This window comes from Taudactylus pleione, unplaced genomic scaffold, assembly GCF_031769625.1.
Source record: "Taudactylus pleione unplaced genomic scaffold, aTauple2 ptg000610l, whole genome shotgun sequence".
NCBI classification, from domain to species: Eukaryota; Metazoa; Chordata; class Amphibia; order Anura; family Myobatrachidae; genus Taudactylus; species Taudactylus pleione.
In genome coordinates this window covers 3,806,992-3,830,430 of record NW_028285012.1, presented here as the reverse complement: position 1 = coordinate 3,830,430, position 23,439 = coordinate 3,806,992, and the positions used below count along the sequence as shown (strand labels likewise).

The 23,439-nt window shown below is 43.9% G+C and overlaps 1 protein-coding gene across 1 annotated transcript in view; it reads right to left on the bottom strand.

Moving 5' to 3' along the window:
* LOC148480568 (sickle tail protein homolog) overlaps positions 1-22,764 on the bottom strand; it is a 476,900-nt gene extending 454,136 nt beyond the window's left edge. Inside the window, exon 1 of the mRNA XM_088454201.1 lies at positions 22,270-22,764. Within this exon, the coding sequence (XP_088310327.1) occupies positions 22,270-22,486 (217 nt within the window). The 5' untranslated portion in view covers positions 22,487-22,764. The remainder of the gene's footprint in view (positions 1-22,269) is intronic.
* Positions 22,765-23,439: the final 675 nt, after the last annotated feature.

Below are 23,439 nucleotides of genomic sequence, written 5' to 3'. Positions count from 1 at the left end.
ACACTGACATCAATCCAAAGAAAATTATTTACAATGTGATCTTACACTTTACTACAGATCCTGCTTCCCCCACATTCTGCACATGAGGAACAACAGATACCAGTAACTGATGCTGGCAAAATAGGCACCGCATCCATGAGCCACGGGAAGTACAGAATTCTCTTGATAATACCCGTAGCTGATAATGTCGCCATAGTTAAATATGGCGGCGCTGATCAGAGCTGTCTGCATTACCGATCACACATATCTCTGCTCACAATCTCTTGAGTACATATCGAGTAACGATATACACATCATTTTTCATAGGCTATAATGCTTTGGCCCATATTTCCTGCTATTACATTTAATAGGTATCTCCAGTCTGTGTCAATTAAATATGTCCTACACAAAGAGCTAAGTTTACTAAAGGTTGGTTTTGCCTTGGTTTAAAAACAGTTGGGATCTGCCACACGGGTTCCTGATCAAAACTACTGTGTTTACTAAAGGTCGTTTTGAACTTCAAACCTTGATCCCGCCGCAAACCTAGGATAGGTGCAGGCAGCCTTCTATATATCTTTAATTAAAAACAGACTAATAACAAAAACAAAGTGTGGGGTTTCCTCCGCTGGATGGTAACCAACACTACGGGCTCTATTCATGTAGAACATGAAGTGCATCATGGTATTATCACTATATTGTTACAAGTCGCTGTCACGACTTGTTTCTGCTAGAAGGTTACCTCTTACTGACGCTATTGTTCCAGCGCAGTCAGTTGCTAGGCGATCGGCACGCCTCAGGAAGTGACATGCTATCCATGGCAGAACATGATTGGACGGTATTATTTCAACACCCTGGATTTTTGCCGCCTCACCGGCTATAGCGTATCTGTGGGTTCTCTCGTCTCGGCTGCATGGTCAGCGTTCTCCTTCCTCGAAGATTCTATTTTTCCCGTAGCAGCTTCCGTGCTTTCCCTGGCTCACCAGCTTCTGCTATGACTTCCAAGCCGCATCAGTACAACCGTGCTGACATCGGCTCTCAAAGCCGCAACAGCTACTACCTACTCTCTTGCATCGGCTTTTGCCGCACCATTGGCACCTTAGCCACACCTGCAGCCTCCGTGAAGTCCCTGGCTCTCCAGTTTCTCCTACGGCTTCCTAGCCGCTTCAGTACAACCGTGCTGCCATCGGCTCTCAAAGCCGCAGCTTCAACTACTGTCTACCATCGGCTATTGCCGCACCATTGGCACATCTGGCGCATCATCGGCACATTTGCCGCACCATCAGCTCCCAAAGCCGCAGCATCTACTATTAACTGTCTACAATTGGCTATTGCCGCACCATCAGCTATTGCCGCACCATCGGCACATTTGCCGCATCATCAGCTCCCAAAGCCGCAGCATCTACTATTAACTGTCTACCATCGGCTATTGCCGCATCATCAGCACATTTGCCGCATCATCGGCACATTTGCTGCACCATTGGCTCAAAGAGCCGCAGCATCTACTACCAACTATCTAGGGGTGGTCACTTGAATTTATAACATATATATCACATCATATTGATAGATAGTAGTCTTAAGTTGCCTTTCAGTAATACTTACATTCCAACGATGACCCCTGGCAAGCAGCACTCACGGCAAGTAGTGAACAGCCTGTATTATCACAATTGTTCAGACTGCGCGTGCGCTGGCGTTGCCTTACCTCTCAGCCGCCATTCATGTCACAGGGCAGATGCTGGACACAAGGGGCGGATGAACAGGTGAATGAGCAGTGACCTTTACAGCTTTTCTCCACCCAACCAGGTACTTTTCAATGCATTTCGCCATCTCCTGATTGAGAATCTGAATGGGAACGTCTTGTCTGAATCGCTCTATCATACTATTGTGTACTGTTGTATGGGGATGCGATTTTTACAGGGGCACCACTGGAGAAATTGTATATGTTTCCATGGTAAAGCCCTTCTCTGAAAAAAAAAAACAGTTGAAACAGGTGAAAAGCCCTGGTATCAGTGAAACAGGGATTTAGGACCTCATTCAGAGGTGGTCGCTAGGGCACGGTCGATCGCAACGAGCGATTTTTTTTGTCATGTGCGCATGCGTGTAGTCGGCATTGCGCGTGCGCAAGCCAGTTCTTGCGAGCTAAATGGAGTCTGTCGTCAGTCACTACTTGGTCGTAGCTCTGATTGACAGATAGTTCCGTTTGTGGGTGGTAACAGGGGAAGGTGCATGTGAACGGGGGCGTGGCGCTGTGAACGCAGGCGTGTCTGTCGTAAAAAGAGAGATTTAAAGGCATGCATAAATTACTGAGCGGGTCATCGCACACGTCATACCGCAGCCTTTAAGATGCTACTTCTCGTAGTGCTTGGGTCTACCTCAAGCACTGCGACTGCAGGCCATGGTTTCTGCCTCTGCCGATGTCTGGAGTCAATTACCAAAGTAACAGGTGTTTTTCATTGCAATGTATATTAGCAAAGTGGTTGCGTTAATTGGCTTTTTTTTCTTTTTAAAAGGACATTACATTTGGTTGGTCTCGGTATGTGATATTTATATTACATTTGTTTGCAAAACCATTTAAAATACATTTAATAATCATAATTCCCTTTTTTTGGTTCAAATGCTAAATACATGTTTTTGTAGATGTTTTTTTTATAATTTTTAAGGTTTGTGGTACTGCACATCCCAGCATGCTTTGTTTTTTTTTTTTTTTTTAAATAATAAAGCCCATAGCCAGATTTCTTAAGCCAAAAAACACATGCAAAACTTACATTAGAATAGACAAAAAAAAAACATCGAAAGTGCAGATGTGGAAACTTGACTCTGCCAAAAAACCACGATGGTCACATAGCTTGGTGCCAGCGACCGACAAATTTCTGCCACTGTAGTCCTCGCTCACCCCTTTACGAGACTCAGGAGGTGTGTTTTCATTGTGATGGGAGTTTCCTCGCCTACGATGTGCGCTGCGATTTTGCGCTTGATTTGCATTTTCTCGTTCTTTTATGATACGATCGATCGCGCCCTAGCGACCGCCTCTGAATGAGATCCTTAATTTCTTCATGAATAGAGCTCTAGGTCTTCAAGCCTAGGTTGTATTGGAAAAATCAGGGAGACACCGAATGTATGGTCCCCCTGAATTCTCCACTTAGCAGAAATAGGCTCTACGATTTTGTCATTGCTAGTTAATGTACTGCTAATCGTGATACATTCAGTATGTTGTACCTGATAGCACAGAACTGTAGAACAAGATGGTAGCAGGTAAATTCAGGATGATGATGATGATGATAATAATAATTATGATGGCTATTGCTGTGCACAGGGTGAATGAGTCCTTGCACTAGGTATATAAAATAAAGATGAGCATTGCAATGCACCTCACAGGGACTATCGCTAATAGCGACGTTTCTGTACAGACTGTGGAAGAGATTGGAAAACTTGATCACCAAATCTGGTTCTTATTGCAACCCCAGAAATCTGTTTAAATAGCATTTTCCTAAAAAATTCACAGTTATATACAACACATTAGAGACCTCCTGACAGAAGATTCAGTGAACTAAATGAACTGATATCTAATATACATTAGTGGAAATACTGCTTGGCATAATACTGTCCCCAGACAAATGTCAGCAGCCCGATCTGATTGCTACAAGGCTCCAGCCATATGGTGCATGAGATATATATGAGATGGCTCATAGACTTTTTAACATCTCCAATCATTAATCTTCAATCTGTCTTCAAGACTAATTTAATGTAATGAAGATGCAGAATACAGGATTATGAGGTTTTCATTACCTGAAGTGATTAATAATGAATCAATGATGAGTCTGGTACCAGGGAGTGATAAGGGCACAGATGGGGTACAAATAGAGAGTAACGGTGGGAAGGAACTAGGATGCCTATAGCCTCAACAAGTGTGCGGATTAATGAAATAATTTCACTTGTAGGAAGTCACCCTGTGCCCCTAGTAACATCAGCATTAGTCTATGGGTATCAGTGAATCTGCAGGCAAGGAATGGCACAATGGTTGTGTCTAGATCCCCTCCAGCTTATAGACTCGGACGTGACATCGGATGAGGGCAGAAGTGCAGTTCCATGCCCTTAAAGTGCCGTTATTTTGTCTCAAATATAGTGTCTGGCCACCAACAGTAGACACTTCGCCGGCTCACTTCACTCAGCACGCTTTGGGCGTGGTGGCTCGTTTCGCTCGCCACGTTTACTATTACCACTAGATGTTCATGTGGATAGTAAATGATGATGTCCGGGTCCATTAACTTAATGTGATCTAGCTGCAACCATGGTACAATGTGCTAATTGCTGACCTACACAAGATGGCTGACTGGTACATCTGATGATGTCACACAGTCTATAAAATAGGCAAGAAAAAAAAGAGATCTTTCTTTAGTGCCGCCTCGGATTGAGCTGTAAATATGTGTCAAAGTAGCTGCAATTAGGATGGCACAGTATAGTGTACCAAGCAGAACACGACTAAGGGGTTTATTTACTAAGCATCGAGTTCTAAAGCCTGGTGCTTCCTATTGTGTTATGCCTGAAGTTTAAATGGGCAATGCTTTTATAGCAAAACACAGCTAGTAAAAGTCTCAAAAGTATAGTAAGTTTTGCGCACTGTGGATCACATGGGAAACTGTACTTTGCTTTCGATAACAGCTGCACTTATCAGGGACCAGCCTGATCAGTAATTAGAATTCTAGAAAAACAGTGCTGCGCTTATCTTGTGTACTATAATGCAAGATATGTCATAAGTGATGGCTGGGCAGTTTAAATAAGATGAGTTATTTACCTGATAGCTAATACAGAGTCAAGAATGATAATACATTTTACTTGTAGATACAAATTATGAATACACAGAAAACATGAAATATGCTGAGACACATTAATAAAATTGTTCAAATAAAAACTTATGCCAGTAATGACACTAAATATAGGTGCAAACAATATAAGTTAACAACTTCTTTCTATTGCTAACTGATGTTATAGTCTATGGCACTTATTCCAAAGAGAGAAAATATATATGCATATGTTGCCAGAGGACATATGGTGTCCTTATCATGTGAGTGAAGAGTGTTCTGTCCAGGCTCACTTATTAGTCCAATCGGATGAATATAGGGGGTCATTCAGACCCGCTCGCGAGCGCAGGACGCTAGCAAGCTGGTCGATGTTCCCCCACTGCGCATGCGCATGACGGAGGGAGCTCCGTCGTGCGCATGCGTGAGACCTGGCGAGCGACGGGCTCTCCATCGCTCCGGGTCTCGCACCAAAGGGGGTGCGCTGTCGAACCCGGCACCGGCATCCCGACCGTCGGGATGCCGAAGGAAAGTAGCGGGGAGGGGGGAGGTATAGGGGGAGGGTTAGGCACTAAGGGGGGAGGGTTAGGTTTATGATGTGGGGAGGGGGAGGTTAGGTTTAGGTACTAGGGGGAAAGGTTAGGTTCAGGCACCAGGGAGGAGGGTTAGGGTAGGGAGAGGGGGAGGGTTAGCATAACGACCACCAAGTGTCGGTATGTTAGCCCTGTCGGGATCCAGGTGTCGGGATTCTGACCGCCTGGATCCCGTCTGTCGGTATTACATACCGATTCCAAAGAAATGTATTGGGTGAAATTTACAAGAGGGAATGCACAATCAAATAAATGACTTGCCATCTATACTTTATGGACCTCTAGTCTAGGAGATCCCAGAGAGGGGGTCCAAGTGACAAGTATGATGGAGTGGTCATGTGATTCATGTTATTGCAGCCCTGCCCCTCGCTGGGCAATGACCCAATTCGCTGTGTCATGGAAGAGGGCCACGGCCGCTATGATGCTATATACTACAAAACCTACCAAACATTCCCTGCCCAATCCACTTCACTACAGAAACGGGCATGATGCCGGAGGGTGGCCTACTCATCGGAAAATGAATACACTTAGAAATTTGTGAGTCTACCAGACGCTCCAGAAGAAGAGTATGTATTCAAGTCTTATACAAGTGGCGGATCCCTTTAATGCAAACAAATAGATACATTTCCATTCGATGTGACTAGAGCACAGAAATTTGATTTTCTCAGAGATCGTGAAAAACAGAAAAATAAAAACCACTAGGAGGAGATAACGGATTACCAGTCAGCCTGTGTAAATGAGTGGCTGAGATTTATTCTGGTTCTGGATCTGGTCTGGTGCAGTTTAATCATTGTCTATAGAGATTTCACATGCTGTAGCTGGGTTATCTAATGCAAGCAGCAAAGTAATGTAAACACTTCACTCCCATTTGATATGTACCTCACCACTCTGCAGAGCTGAGACTATTAAAGTAAAATGTAATGGAGCAAATATTTTCCAACAGTCTTTCAATTTCACAGTTTCTCAACCGACTGTTATTTCAGTCTGACATTAGAGGCTCCTCCACTAAATTTCATATTAAGGAACATCTATTATTCTCTTTATGACTTTTGTCAACATCAGCCAGCTCACTTTATGCGCCCCTCCGGGGAGACTGGCTGCCTTATTTAGTATTCATCAGACAAACAGCTGTAGATATGGTGTCATATTATATATTAACACACGTAAATCAGCACCCAGGCACTTGAGGATAGTCATTTGTGCTCTTGGTAAAATACAGTTCTACACATAAATAAAATAACTCGATCAATAGTTTCATGGTTTAGGAAAACGTCACATAAATAAAACAGGGTGAATAATTTTTAAAATACTGTTCATAACTTTCATGACATTTTACTGTCGTTTCTGTTGGTTTTCAAACATTTAAAATAAACTAAATAAAGTGACATTAATGGCATTTCTGGTATAAAGCTACAAGCCCCTGATAGTCTTATTAAATTAACCTGATGATAACACAGTGGAGTCAGCCATGACAAAGTTTTGCTCTGGTCGCATCTACAGTATGTTCTGGATAGGGATAACCATCAATAGTTAACAATCATCGATGGTTGGCTGCCGATGGCGGATGGTTTTGCATCCGATGACAGAGAGCCAATGGTTCTCCGCCATAGATGGCCAAGTAAGACCCGATGTTTTTTTCTTCTGACGGGATGGAGCTTAGGCCCACCCCCGGTGGTCCCTAATCCCGCCCCAATTTCTGATTGGCCCGTGGCCCACCTTGCCTTCCAACAGTGGTGGCCATTGAGGGATGCAAACCTTTAATGGTTCACCATAGGTTTTTTTTTTTGTGCCATCGATGGTAATCACTGATGGAACAATTGATGGTGACCATCAATGGCACCCCACTGATGGCAATCCCTAGTACTGGATTTGTAGTTGCATGTACAGAACCTCAAGACATGTACAGTGTGGGCATAATTAAACTTCTCCTATTTAGAGCCGTCTGTAGCTTGATCTAACAACAAGCATGTCACCAAACTTGATAGGGACACTAATTAGGACAAGGGAAGCAGGATTCCTTGGGAAAAACTAATTTAGTGCAAAAGATAGCCAATACGGGGAATATGGCGTTGTACATTGTGAGAATGGCGTAAAAATGGACAGAAGAATAAGAAGCCTAAACTGTAATGAATGATTACCTTTATTGTGTTACACTAATGATAAGACAGCACTAAAACATTTGTCTGCCCATTCTCAAATATTTGTGCATCTAAATTCAGGGAGATCATTTTTGTATTACACCTGTAAATCAGGCCCTACTTCAGGAGTCCGCTGGACATTCTGGGAGCATAAAGAAGTATGCCATGTACCAGCTGGGACAATCCCACAAAAATAGGTGCACAGAGATGTTCTCGGGCCAATTCCAAAAAACTAGAATGTCGGTATGTATAAAAGCGTGCGACAAATGAATTGTCAGAATTATAAAAGCGTGAGACAAATGAATTGGCACAATTTTGTTGTTATTATTATTATTATTATTATTATTATTGTTTTAGTGGCAACACAAAATTCCACAGCTCAATACAATGGGGAAATAGAGCATAGTACAAAGACATAGAGGAATAACAGGAGAAAAAAAGGTAAAAACAAAGGACACTGAATAAGCACAAATGCAATAATAGAAAGAAACTAAGCATAATATTGTATAAAAGATGTATTGGGTAGTGCAAATAACAAGTGAAGCACAGATATCCCCTCCTGGCGCCCCTGAGGTACACACTGGTAAGAGAAATAGGGTGGGAGTGATGGATCAGGAAACATAGGACCTCATTCAGAGTCGGTCAAAGCGGCCGCACGGTCGTACGCCACCGATGTTCGCTATACTGCGCATGCGTACAGTTCGCAATGTGCGTGCGCAAACTAGCCGCTACGATCAGAAATTTCTCTCTCCTTGAACAGCCAGGTCGGTAGTTTGAGTGACAGATGGGGGCGTTTGTGGGTGGTAACAGGGGAAGGTGCTTGAAAACGGGGGAGTGGAGATCCGAACGCAGGCGTGCCTAATTATGCGGACGGCGTTTTGTGGGAGTGCATACGGTTTATGGGAGTGCATAATTAACAAAGTAGCGTGATATGGGAAGTTTTTACACTGACATGATCATAGAGCTTAAGAGAGGGTATGGTCAACCTTAAGCTCTACGACCAGTTCCGATGGTTGCCGATGGTCTCGATTAATCCTTATATGCCCGGAGATGACGTGCAATGCGTACGAGAAGGGGGCGTATTTTTTTGTCTTCCGACCGCTTCCTCCCCTTGGTCGGCCAACTACCGATCTGAACTTAGGGACGCAACTTGCAAGGGAATCATTTGCATATACGGCCCCTTTTTCGCGTACGACCGTGCGGCCGCTTCGACCGACTCTGAATGAGGTCCATTGTCCCCAGCACTATGAGAAATGGAAGTGGAAAGGGAAGGGGGGGTGTAGAAGCCTTTTTTTGTCATGGGGGACGATGTCTGTCACTGTTCCCTACACTACTCGAAATCCAAGTATCCCATACTCCTAGGAAAGTAGGTCACCCTTCCAGATGTTGTTCACTTCACATGGCAGGGCCATGATAATGCAAGCCACTGTCATCGCGTTGCCCTGCCCCTGCTGACCAATACTCCAATATCCACTCTTGCAGCCCGAATCTCCCAGAGTGTAGGAGTCACAAAATGTATCATGACAATGTAATTCCATGAGCGGAGAGAAGTCTTCCAGGTGGGTGTAGGATGTGGTTATCAGTGGGCAGTTGAGGCATTGGTTATTATTAGTGAAGGTAGGGTGGAAGGGAGTGTGAAGTGAGTTGGGGTAATTTACTGTCCGTTGTCACACCTGCAAATAACAACCCTCTATACTTAAACAAAAAACTCCATATAGTGCAGGCAGATTATTTTGCCTATGCTGTTCTTTATATAACACAATGCTCCGCTCATCCTTACAATCCAATCACAGAAGTCTGCTTTTCATTTTAATGTCATAAATTCCGGGTACCACAGGCCCCCTCTCCTACAGCTGCCTTTAATCAAATTAATCACATATCATTTGGTCCTCATTACAGATGAAAAACAAGCCTAGCAAAAATAAAAACTCAACTTTAACCTGTAAAACATTCCTGTAAAGGGTTTAGAGAAAAACAAAGCGCTATACAAGCAAATACATGCTCCTACAGCGATAGCCATGTGACGGAACATGAAAGGCACCTGACTAATGTCTGTAAGACTTCCGTTCTTGGAGTAACAGACTTGGGGAGGAATATGCAGCTATAATATGAAGCAATGTGGACGTATTTAACACAGAAATGTAATCAAAGAATACGGTCACCGTATACGCAAAGAAAATACATGTATTGTATGCACAAAATATATCCAGTTCAAGTGTATGATTTCGCCTTTCACCGATGTGTTCATATTTTATGCATGTCGAAGACGCAGCCGCTTGCTTTGGCACGCCCAGTAAACGGTGGTCGATAACGTTTTCAGGAACGCTCACTGTCGCCGTCCCCGAACTCCAGCAGCATGTCAATCATGCTGCGCCATTTGGGGCACTGCGACCAACATTGCAGAAAGAGACCTACACGTGCGCAGTGTGGCTCCGCATACGCAGATCTGCAGGCATCGGAGATGTACGTAAAAAATCTAATATATGTACATCTCTGAATTAAGGGCCTAATTCACAGATGGACGCAATGGCGATTATGAATGATGAGCGATTGTTTGCCATTGCGCATGGGTATAAGTCGCACTGTGCAGCAATCGTAAGTGACAGGTAGTCAGCGTTTGGGGGTGGTAATGGGGGGTTGTCAGAAAAATGCAGGCACGTCTGAAGGTTTATATGCCATTACATAGGCATGCATAAACTAGCCCTTTGCGATCTCCTACTCGGCATGAGAGCCCTCTGCGTGTCAGGGGAGCTTCCGAGTCTGCGGCTGGTCAGACCTGCCCCAAGGGCAAGATGGCCGCTTGATGTGCGTCGATGTTACCGATATTTACATATGGAAGGCAGCACTGGGCATCTTTATGCCGGCTGCGCTTTGGCAGGCATTAGCATATGTTCGCAGCTGAGTTCTGTGCAGAGTCGCAGCTGCGATCGCATTAGCGTCCATCTCTGAATCAGGCCCTGAGCCCATAGACATGACAAATTCAGTTGCAAACTGCAGCCATAAAAAGCATTATACAATTAGTATGACAATCACCTTCGTCACGCTTACCCCCATGGCATTCTCAGATGTGTTGCTCTACTACCTGGACACTGATAGAAGTTCAACTCACATACAGCTCACAGAATCCAAAAGGCAAATTATCTATTGTCATGGGGGTCATGTACCAATGCACAAAAAGAGCGGCGTCTCGCTCCTGTTTTTGAACTTTGGGACTACTTTTATGGGGACCCACTTAATGGGTCAAGATGACATCTACTGTGGTGGGAGGACATGATTGGATCTGTATCCTGTACAACGCTGTGTAATATAGTCACACTTTACAAATTAAGAATAGAAATAATATACAGATGTGTCCTCATACATGTGGCACCCCAGGCGACTAGGCCGCGCCGAGCATCTTTCTCACTGGAAATATGCTTCTTAATCGCACAAATAAAACGTCTGGAAGCGACAAAGCTACTTTACTAGATTGCTCTGCTCAATGTGATGTGCGACATTTGTATATCTGCGTGCAAAATGCAAATGAGTCTGAATCTGTATACAAAGTGCTACAATGCGGCCACAGCGGTTCCTCACACTGAACTTCCAGATGGACTGTCAGAGGTATTTCTGTCCATCATTATGTCGACAGTTCTGAACGTTGACAGGGACATAAGTTCGACAAGATAAAATGTAGACATGGTTAAAATGTCAACATGTTAATGTCGATATTTGTGAATGTCGACATGTTGCTTGTCGACCTAATGTTCATGTCGACATTTGGACTGTCTGCATTCAGAACCTATAGACATTCTGATTGTCAACTTTTCATACTACACCCATTTCTGAATGAACGATTTTTTGAAGTGTAATGAACGATTTTTTGAAGTGTAATGAATGATTTATTGAACGATGAATAGTGTTCCTTCCCTTAATGAAAATCGTCATGTTGGACAGTCTCAAATGGACGATGAACGATAACTACAACCTACATACGGGAGTGCGCATTTGTGATTATGGTTCATCATTAAAACTATGTTGTTATCGACAAATCGTTAAAAAAATCGTTATGTGTGTAGCAACTTATAGCAGGGTACACACTAGACATCGTCTAGTGTGCACGACAACGGGACCTGGCAGGGGAGCCGGCATTGGCAAGTGCATACACAAAGCAATGGCGGGGACCATGTGCTATGCCGGAGCATGGCCCTCGCTAACGACATCCCCCGTCGGACCTACATTCAGGGGAGCGCGCATCGCCAGCGACATAGCGGGTACACACTAGACAATTTGCCCGACATGTTGCTCTGATCTGCCGGATCGGACGGCATTATGTCTAGTGTGTACCCGGCTTAACAATGTTAATATGGAATGAACCTCAGGAAATAAAACTATTGATGCCATTGGCAGGAAAGTGCATAGCTGGGTCATAGTCCATGACCATAGGGTTGTTTTTATGGAATTTGGTATTATTTAATGGAAGTTTTATAAGCCTTGGCAACACTACATTTTCCATACCTCTAATTGTCACAATTTAGGACGGATGGTCTCAATTTGAAGTGACACTCTGCCTTTCAGCACCTTGTTCCCATCTCCTGGGATGTTAGGCCCCAATCACCAGAGTCAGCGCCATGGTGAGCAATTGCTGCAAATAATGGGTTTGGGGTGCTAGGTACATCCCGTAGGACATGGTACACACTTGCCTACTTTTGAAAAAGCATTTCAGGGAGATTGTGAAAGGTGCACCTATGAGCGCGGCGGTAAAGTGGGCGTGTACTGCTACATCTGAGAGGTGTGTCATAAACCTGATTTACAGCCAAGTGAAAATGAGCTCCAAAGGGGTGCCTTGCTTCTCGGACGTGAACCCCTTAATGCTAGGGACGCCAGTAAAGAGGAGCCTTGACGATTGGCCTGGCGCTTATTCATATATTTGCAAATGTATGTAACTAATACCTCTGAATCGCTATTATCATGTAGGATTTAAGTATTGTTTTTGCTGCAGTGTGCTGGGGGGCAAATCTCCTTTTTTTCTGTGGCCCCAAAGGAGTTAGTAAGATCTACTTGTTGATGAAAACACACTGATACTTCTCAGACAATGCATGTAGCCATAGGGACATTGGGCCTGATTCAGAGCCGGTCGCACAGAGCGTGCGGTCGGTCTGAATGAGGGGAGGACATCTTGAATTTTCAAGACGTCCTCCTTTGCGGTGGTAAGGCTGTGGGTTAACACCCACAGCCTTATGACCGCCTAAGGTGATGGTTGCGACCATCAGGGCTTACGACGAGACCCTAGGGTAGGGTCTCCCTTGTCGTAAGCCCCGGAGAGCTTTCGGCTCTGTCTGAGCCGGAAGCTCTCCACTGACATCACTAGTGATGTCAGTGGGGCCGCCCCCAAACGGTAGGCGTTCCCATGGGAACGCCCCCGTTTGGGCTGCCACCCCCCCGGCCCGCCTTCCAAACGGGGCGAGCTGTCAATCAACATTGACAGCTCGCCCCCTTTGGATCAAGACCCGCTACGACCGGCGCTGTCGGTTGTAGCGGGTCTCACGCATGCACACGACGGCGATGGCGCCGTCGTGCGCATGCTCTGTGGGGGGCCATCGACCCGGTCCGAGCGCATCGGCGCTAATGACCGGGTCTGAATGACCCCCATTGTGCCTTATAACCAATGCAGGGAAATTATACTAATGATCCCATTTGAATGTATATATCTTTGTTTTTTCTTTTATATAACAGTGTCACAATGGGGCTAAGGTGAAATGAGGGAGATTACTAGACTCTTCAGGGAGACAGGGAGATTGCAGCTATTTCAGGGATTCTCCCTGACAATGAGGGAGAGCTGGCAAATATGGTACATTCCCACAGGGTGTGGCTGTGCCTCCACTGGAATAACCACGCCCCTACAGCCGCATTGTCCTGTTTCCTCGGAAGCCATTGTTGGGATGTATGAATTTGGGATAAACAACATCTTATTTAAGTGTCCATCTGTCTGCCATACTATAGTAGATATATCAGGTGTGCATATAAGTTTCAGATTTTTTTTCAATTCATCCAGAATACTACTAAATAGTGGGATAGGTTTATAAACACTGTAAAGTAGAATATAAACTGTCATATTTCGGACTGGAAATAAACCCTTTTTTCAGCCTTCTGATTTTTTTTTCTCCGGATATACAGCGAGAAGAAGAACATTGATTGCGGGCAGCTTTAATTAAAGTAATCTCATAGAAACATTAGTGTATGTGCCCTTTTTTATTAATCTGACCCTGGCAAAAATCCTGCTCCTAAGCGGAGACTCTCCTCCCCCATCCGCAGCCTAACGTTACTGGTGTAGGTTTGCCATGAAATCCAGTCACTTATTGCATTGGGCGGCTTGTGGTTCTATGTCAGCTCTGCTGGTCATGGCCTTGTTGTCTCCCACTGGAGGAGCAGACTGTCATGGGGGGTGAGCTGGCCGCTGCTCTTGACCCTGCCAAGGGCACTTGAGGGAAGTGGGCATCCTCATTCACACATGAGTGCATTGTATAGTGCTATCCAGTATTACCTCAGCTGTGTGCCCCAAGGCACCAGTGTCATATTCCTTTCTGTGGAGATGGAGAGTAATAAATAGAGCTGGCTCATTTCACCTGTGTGAAGGAAAGAGTTTGATTTTTTTAGGCTATTTTCCAAAATCAAGCATTTGGAAACTGTTTGTGCTCTGTTCAGCCGACATCCATGTATAAAGGCTTACTTAACTCCTTTGTTGTACGTACATATGTCCGTAACATGTTCAGTGGCAGCATGAAGCTCAAACAGTATTCCTGTAGGGTGAAACCACTGGGTGTTACCGACAGGCATAAGCGTGGTTAGAGAGATTGTGGGATCAACTTGTACTGTCCCTAAGTCATCATCTATTTTGGCGAAACAAAGCAGTAGCATATTTACCACAGCTAAATCATATTAGTGGGGACATGAACATGACATATAGGGGCAGATTACACTCAGCGATCGCGCCATGTGCTGCTACGCGCACTTCTGGGTAATATGGTAATATAATGAGCAATATTTGTTAACAGTGACATCATGAACAGACCTGTAATTGAATTCCAACCTCCCCCATGTAGGTCGGGGAGCCCCGAGGTGAGGGATGTGTGTTCCCTGACTTTCCGCCTGTAGAACACACTGGAAAGTTGGATGTCAGAGCAGCAGTGAAAGGTTGCCGCACTAATGGGCCGCATGACCATGAATGGGTATGAAGATGGGTAAAGGGTGGCCCAGCACTTGAAAATTTGCAATGAACCATGGTGACATGGTCATTGCTCCATCATAACAAGGCCACGCACCCTACACTATCTATTCGCAGACAGGCAAAGCTGAGACATATGACATATGTGATAGCACAAAGATAATAATAATAATAATACAATATAGTAATGGAATTAGTAGATGTCATTTCTAAACATCTGCAATGATCTTCAGGGATGCACGGTAAACAAATATTTAGAAGATAATGGCAGAATTTACAGTGAAAATTTTAAATAAAAAATGTCCTTGTCCCCTACACACTGTGGATGGAGCAAATTTGTGGGCTGACCCAACAGCTAAGAGAATGCAGCCTATCAGCTCGCTAGAAACTAGTGACATCACTAACGCACGAGTTTCAACTGAAAGCCCAAAAAATGTCAGCCTCCGACTGTACGTAGGCGAGGGGTAAACATTATCACGTAGCGGGTTGGTTATTTACTTTGATATGGTTTATGTTGGTGACCACCCGTGAGAATACATGGACATTCAACTCGTCACATAATTAGACGCCTAAACAGACTTCAAACCCAATCTCTGAAGGAGCCACGGCTGATTGAGGCAGGTGCAAGGAAACAGCACTGCAATAAAACGCCAAGCTGGCAGCTTTACCTCTAAACAAGATATGGCTTTAGTATCTTCTGGTCAGAGTCTCAATTTTTTGCTCTTTATGTGCTTTTACATTGTCTTTATTGATGTGTGCCACTTCTAACGTTTTCATCAAAGCGTGCTTGCTGGCACACAGAAGACCCTCCAGCACAGATAATTGGTTTTAGGAGTCACACACGGATTTATTCCTTCAGTTATACTTTAGTCTACACAAATGAAGCACTTAATCCATCAGCTCTGATAAGATAGTGTGTCATCACCTTTGTTTTGTGGTGTAGAGCAACTCATGCTGAAAAAATCCTTTAAAAACCTCTCTAGAGCCACAGAGCCAGGAATGTTAACCTCCGAGGCCTCTGGGTAAACTTAAGAGAGCTGCCGTTTCAGGTTACAAAATCACATCCTGGCAAGTTCTGAAAAACCAGCGTGAGTAATGTTGGGGGCTTGCTGCAAGATATGAAGGAAAGCAGTACGTCTTTGGCAGGAATAGACTGCCAGTTTTTTTTGTTTTTTTTTACTGCAGGGCAAACTACTCTTACTATATGGCATATAAATTGTGGTTAAAGAGGCTAAACTTACAAAGGTGTGAATAAACATGATGCACCTCATGATTTATTCATTGTATATTTCTCTATGGAGTGTTACTGTGTGAAAACAATGGATGCCTTGTATAGGCCTACATCCCGAATAAATGAGGACAGTCATATGTCTGAGAAAACGCTATATACAGTAGTGTAAGTGGAAGTAGACTAAAAATAAAATAATTTATTTTAAACCGTATACTTGCGTTATAGGGGTCTATACATATATATAACATGACGCTGCGGTGATTACTAATCTGTATCATAGCTTCTAGCAGTGATGCAAAATATCCTACCAGTACCATGCCAGGGTTCCTCAGGCAGATTCACTAGCAGCAAAATACTGCCTGCGAAAGGCTAAAGCAATATATATTATACTTGCTAACTCTCCACACCCTGAAATAGTAGCAATCTCCCTGTCTCCCTGAAGAGTCTAGCAATCTCCCTGATGGCACCTTACCCCATTATATAAAAGAATAAAACAGAGATATGTACATTTAAATTGGATCATTAGTATCATTTCCCTGCATTGGTTATAAGGCCCAATGATCCCTATGGCTACCTGCATTTTCTGAAAAGTATCAGCGTGTTTTCATCACCATGTAGAGCTCACTAACTGCTTTGGGGCTCGTTTTTTACATTTGGGTGTAAATCAACTTTATGACGCTCTTCTCAGATGTAGCAGTACACGTCCATTTTAAAGCGCGCTCATAGGTGCAGCTTTCACAATCTCCCTGAAATGCTTTTTCAAAAGTAGGTAAGTAGGATATATATGTGCTTGCTCGGAGAGGAGACGTGGCTGGCTACTTCAGGGGCCGGCTCCTATATCATTAGGCGCAAATCGCAGGACTGCGAGAAGGGGGTGGGGCTTCAGAGCAGCAATTCCCAGCAATTATCTCCCCATCGTGCCCACTTCACTAGGAAATGGGTGGGATGTGGAAGATCTGGACACTCTTCCGAGGATGCGGGGGGGGGCTACTTCAACTTCCGGGACAGTAAGTAAGTGCTCAAATTAGATTCTCACCTGAGAAATCTCTTTTAACCTTTTGTTAAACTGAGAGAAGCCCATCCTTATGTGTTTTCTCAACTTCATAAATAGGGCGGAATATACTAAGCATCATATCCGCGATGCGGTACATCCCGCCTCTTATCGGGTATATACTGTGGTTGACTACTGCGGTATGTACTTAGAAATGTGATTTAAATGGCAAAGGACAGCTCTCTCAATAATAGCTGTCCTTTGCGATAGCCTCGGATAGAGGGACTTCCTGGTTTAACACCCAGAAGTCCCTCTGGCGTCTTTCTGCGCGTGCGCAGAAAGAAGCACGTGCGCGGGGGGATCTGGGAGGGATCTGATTGGTGGGGATACTTTTATTTTGTAGGGATCCACTAAAAAATCTGTTTTGAGATTTTCTGCGAGTTCACTTTAGTAACCAAAACCAGGATTACAGGACTACAAGGAGATAAAATGGTTGGTTGGATGTTATATTTATCTTGTGTATACGGAATAGAGCCAAATTTGTATTTCCCACGGGTGTCCACCTGTCCTCATTTACAAAGACCCTCAATTTACAGATCAGTATTCCAAATTTCTAACACACCCATCATGTCTAGAGGCTTACTGGAAGTTGTCACAATGGTGTAATGAGAGCAGATACAATTCTGAATGTCTCAGTTATGTAACTTTTTTTTTTTTTAAAGGCTTCGGTAGTATATATTCTGCTGATAACAGAGCTACATATGGCAGCGTCTAGGGAGCAAGTTTTGAATGAATATCTGAAAAGTGTTACTCTGCACTAAAGTTAAGGCAACGCAAGGTAAATACAGGTTATGATCCATTACAAATATATCTTAACTTTAGGATGAGATGGGTTTAGTTCTACTTTATGTGTAGTTCCAAAAGTGACTTGCTTGTGGTGATGATAAGTAGCTGCAGTCCTAGGGCCTGATTCAGGTTGGTTCGCAATGCTGATTTCGCACGCTGCCGGCCGATGTTTGCAATCTGCGCATGCGTATAAGACAGTGCGTGTGCACAAACCAGTCAGTGTGATCGGGAATGCGATCACAGCCAGTACGCAGACCCATCACTCACTGATTGACAGGGAGTGGCGTTTGTGGGTGGTGATGGCGGGTGGATGTGCGAACGCAGGTGTGTCAGTGCGTTCGAACGCCGTTGCAGGGGCGTGCATAAATAATTCACAGAGAACCCATACGCAGCCTCAGTGCTCACTGTGTGCAGGAAGTTTAGCAACTTCTGCGTCAGGGTCATGTCAACCACAAGTGTGCGTGCAGCTCCGATGTTACTCAATGTTACTGATGATTTCGCATACAGTACTTGCATGTTGGCACGGATGTGAGAAGAGGGCGGCATTATGTAGTGCTGGGCGTCTGCATCTCATGCTGCGACGGCAGTGCAAATGTATTCATTAGCATATTTTCGTAGCGGCCGGGTGTATGCGAATGCAGCATTGCGATACAACCTGAATCAGGCCCATAGTACACAAACGCTGTATCAGTATCAGAGCCCACCATTACTTCCATCCTTCCCTTTTACACTAGAACATCTGTCGAGTCTGACTGGCCCTCTCATATGCATAAAATGCTTGTGGCAAACACAATGCACAGTAAGTGGATGGAAAAAGTACTGAAAGGTTTTCAGAAACAAAGTATACAGTTATTTTCTAGTGGTTATTCTTGGTGATGACACATATTGGAGGCTGCCATTTTGCTGAAGAGAATTTAGCCTATCAATTTCCTATAACCCAGCCAGTAACATCGCTAAGGTACTCTGCATTATGCTTTCATATGACCAAACATCAGTTCCTTCCAACTATCTGCATCACACATTAGCACCGATACCCTAGGTGTACCAACCAATGACAGCTGGAGTCCAGTGATGGCAGAACTTGATACTATATAATATAATATTGTAATTGTTAATTGTGTGAGATGAGGCTATGGGGACCTTCCTATTAGCGGGCAGCACAGATGGTGTAATGGTTAGCATTACTGCCTGACAGCACTGAGGTCATGGGTTCACTTACCATTACGGCCAGAGGCGTCTTTAGAGAGGAGGGGGCCGGTGTGCATTCCCCGTCTGGGGCGCCCTCCTCTCTTCCCGGCAGCCGGCTGAGGAGGCTGGCGGGCTACCAAAACATTAGTAGACTCTGGGCACTGCGCATGACGTCGGAAAATGCGTCCATTTTTCCAGCTTTTTGTACAGCGCTAACACCCCGCGAGGGACCTCAGAGAGGTAAGTTTTAAATAATATGGGTGCAGGTTGTGCAACCCATTATAGATACGCCCCTGACTACGGCCCTAACTGTGTGGAGTTTGTATATTCTCCCTGTGCTTGCGTGGGTTTCCTCTGAGTACTCCGGTTTCCTCCCACACCCCAAAAATATACAGGCAGGTTAATTGGCTCCCAACAAAAACCCTTGTGTGTATGTCTGTGAGCATGTGGTAGGGAATATAGAGTGTAAGCTCCACTGGGGCAGGGACTGATGTGAATGGCCAAATATTCTCTGTAAAGCGCTATATAAATAACTGGTAATAAATAATAAATAAGTGCACAGCCATCTATACACAATGACTGACACCTTCTGCAATGCAACAGTGCATTTTGAACACTCACTAAAACCTTGCTTGTTATAGCCAAATGCTGTAGGTTTTGCAATATTCCAGGTGTAATCCAGGCATCTTTTTTTCAGACTGGAGAATTCTTAAATCCTGGCTACGGAATCGGTATTAAATACCGATGGCTGAATAGCCGCCGGTTCTCATAGCGACGCCGGAAGCCCGAAGGGAGGACATCCAGACAGCGGCTAGTATGTACTCTTACCCTCCCCTCTCCCCCTCCTAACCCAAACCCTCCCTTGGTGGTGCCTATCCCTAAAACTCCTGGGGTGGTGCCTAACCATAAGTCCCCCTCGGGGGTGCCTAAACCTAACCCCCCCTTCCCGCACCCTAAATTACCTCCGCATTCCGGGCGGTGGTAATTTAACCGCATCTCCTGGTTACATATGGTTGTCTCCTCTTAATACCGTGATGTACCCAGCAATTAAAACAGGAACAGCTAATACAAGTTTTCAGATGACTTCCATTGCAGTAAATATAACAAACCATGTAAAGGAACATTACACAAGTCCCTGACACTCACGGTCCTAATACCAAATAGTAACATTTCATCTTAACAAATTGACAAATGTCTTACTTCGTCCTTTACAGAAACCGCCTAGTGCACACGCTCACTGCCAGCAGCTAGAGACGTGTATCCTGCACGCAGAGCGTATGACATGTACAAGCTGTACAGCGACTAATATGGAAAACCGCCTGCAGCATTCTCTTGATCCGAGAAACATTTCCATCAATTCAAAAACTTCCTAGAAATGTACAATAACATTACCTTGTTTCCCTTCTAATCAACTTATGGGCATATGTAATACATACTTTACTATGATTACTTCACTCTCAGGGTCTATTATAAACGCCATTGTTCCACTGAATGGTTATATGCAATAACCTTGAACACTGTAAAGCTGGTTATGCACCATACGATGTTGAGACCCTGCAACGGTGCGATGTGATGTAGCGATACATTGTGTGCGTCGTACACACTGCACAAACCGGTGTATGATGTGTCGTTACATGCTGCATGTAACAGCACCACGTCGTTCATTGCATGGTCCCAGCTGCCGTGCAGAACAGCTGATGGGACGATGCGATGAAAGACGGATCTGACGTACACACTATGCACTGATATATCGTTCCGATCCCTGTCAGAATGATATATCGTGAGATACATCGTATAGTGTGTACCGAGCTTAACTGTTTCATAATTCTGGACTTTTTTATTCTTTTACTGGGGACTGTGGGAAGAGAGAAGTATATGGATACAGCACAGACTTTATTAAGCTGCTAGGTATCCCTTTAATACTGATGGATTTAGCAACTGCAGATGTGCAAACAAATACATATATTGATAAAACAATATAATAAATACAAAGGTCCATGGTTGGGACCGAAACATTGATCCTGTATTTACTTTTAAATGTTGGAATAAAGGACTTTTTTAGAAGACTGGAAACATCATATGGGAATTAACCCCGAGGATACTCCAGGAGGATATCCAAAAAGAAACCATTATATGCAGGTTACAGCATTTACACCATGTGAGTAGGGTACGCATCACTTCACCCCTCATAAACATTTGTGTGTCACGATATAAAAAGACTTGTTTGGAATAACAATTAGGAAGGAAGAGTAAAGAAACCTTTTTAGGAGTTAAACCACACTTTCTAATGTGAGTGGGGTACGCATCAACCATACGTGCCCATTTGATAAGAACAACGTCATTCTGCATATGAACATTAATAGGAAAATTACATCAGACTATTAAGACATTCCTTTACTATTTTTGTTACATGTATCATATGGACAAAGTATGAAGATTTTGAGAACTCCAGATACAAAAGGATGACCAGCAGGATTTCAAATTTCTGATAAGGATTAAGTACTATCCCAATACTTTGTGTTTTGCAACATTTTATATCCAGCGCCACTGGATGACACAATAATTTTGCTTTGTTGGATTATATGTATTGGAGTCGGGTGAGCCTCCATTTGTTGTGTTGAACTGGGGGCAGCAGGTTTTGCGCACCATACCTTATAGTCACTTTTTAATAGACAAGAGGCACAGTAACTAACACTGGTACACATCTGGACAGTGAATTTTTAACCCATAGTAACCAAGGAGCATTTTGTTTTGAAGGCTCCAGTAACGTCATAGGTAACCGGGTACAGATAAGATGCCGCATGGACGACCCTCTAATCTTCAAAAGGGCCGCACATTATCCTTAATCTCAGCAAAAAGTTAAAACAATACATTTATTAGAAGCAATAACACATAAGCGGGCACTTTAAACAAGTGTTACAGTCTATAACAAACAAATCTAACAATAAACCAGTATGGCTCTAGGGGCCAAAGGTGAAGGCATGGAGGGCCACCTGTGGCCCTTGGCCGACTGCTGTCCGTCACTGATCTAGTACAAAGTAGATTACTGGGATAAAGTGTACGGTCGTATGGGCTACTACACAACGCAGGTTTGTCCTGCCTGGGTTAACCTCTATTTGAGACAGGCCAGACACAGCAACATGCTTAGATGGTTGTGTAGCCAGATATAAACTGACATAAGAACAGGAATCACTGTACAACACAATGAAAAAACTTCACAGTATGTAAATAAAAATAGAACCCCGTCCCTGAAACCCCAGCAATGTGGGACTATAACATTTACATGAATAATAGCATGGGCTACTTTACCTTTGGAAATATTTGGCCCACGCGGCTTGATGGGGGGCTGTGAGGTTTGCACCTGCTGTTGCTTCTTAACCAGGCTGCCTTCACTGCCAGCCCTCAGAATCTTTTCTCCTAAGCTGATTTTTCTTGATCTGCTGTTGAAATCTTCAATCCTACTCACAGGCAGCTTTGACGTGACATTAACTGACAAGGGCCTGGCCAAACGCGATGGCTTGGACATTCTCAGCGGGACAGGGTAAATTTCCACAAAAAGAGAGGTGCTGAGATCCTTTTCAGTTTGCCATACTTTGCAGTAACAGCAGCAGTGGCAGAATTTTCATCTGCACCTTGTGCTGCCTGAACAGAACTGCTGAGATGCCAGTTTAATCAGTTTGAAGCTACAGGCAGTGGGCAGCCAGACAGGCACTTTATCAGACCTGTGGAATGTAAATGTGGTCTTAGATCAGACTTATGACTCCTCTGCAGTGGTGGATTCTCACCGGGGTAGTGAGGAGTAGATGCTGCTGGTGTGTGTGTGTATGTGACTATGGGAGAAATCTGCTGCATGCTCAGACTAGAGCTGACCATCGTTAAAAGTGAAAGAAGAATTTGCCAATGCCCAACCCTCCCAGGTAAACTTGTCCAACACAATACAGATGTGTATTCTGCTCAGGAAAGAATTCAGTGCAAATTCCAGATGTTTTTTTTATATATATTGTTGCAATTATTATTCTGGTGTTTGAGTCTCTACAGATAAAAAAAGCTAGTGGTGTACAGTATTCAGCTGATACCATTTAGCGTCTGCTTTAATCCTTGCATTATTTACTCTAATGTGTATTTAATTAGAGAGCCACCACTGCCTTAATTAACAATGATAAGAAAAATCTGCGTTAGATCATGACAATAAGTCAAACTAAGCACATAACAAAGTTATTCTGAATTGTAGGAGAGTGTGGGCTATATTATCTAGCCTTTTCATGATTATCAAAACAGCTGTACTGACTCATAAAGAAGTTGCACAGAGAATGATGCCCTATTTTTGTGAAAGTCCAGCCCACATCCTGAGTAATTGACTCGGACCAATGACTGTATCTCTGGTGTATTTTGACATGTTACATTGAAAGAAAAAAAAAGTCAGAAAGAACATACAGTAGTGCTTCTGTCTCCTTGCAATATAAGGGGTAAATTTACTAA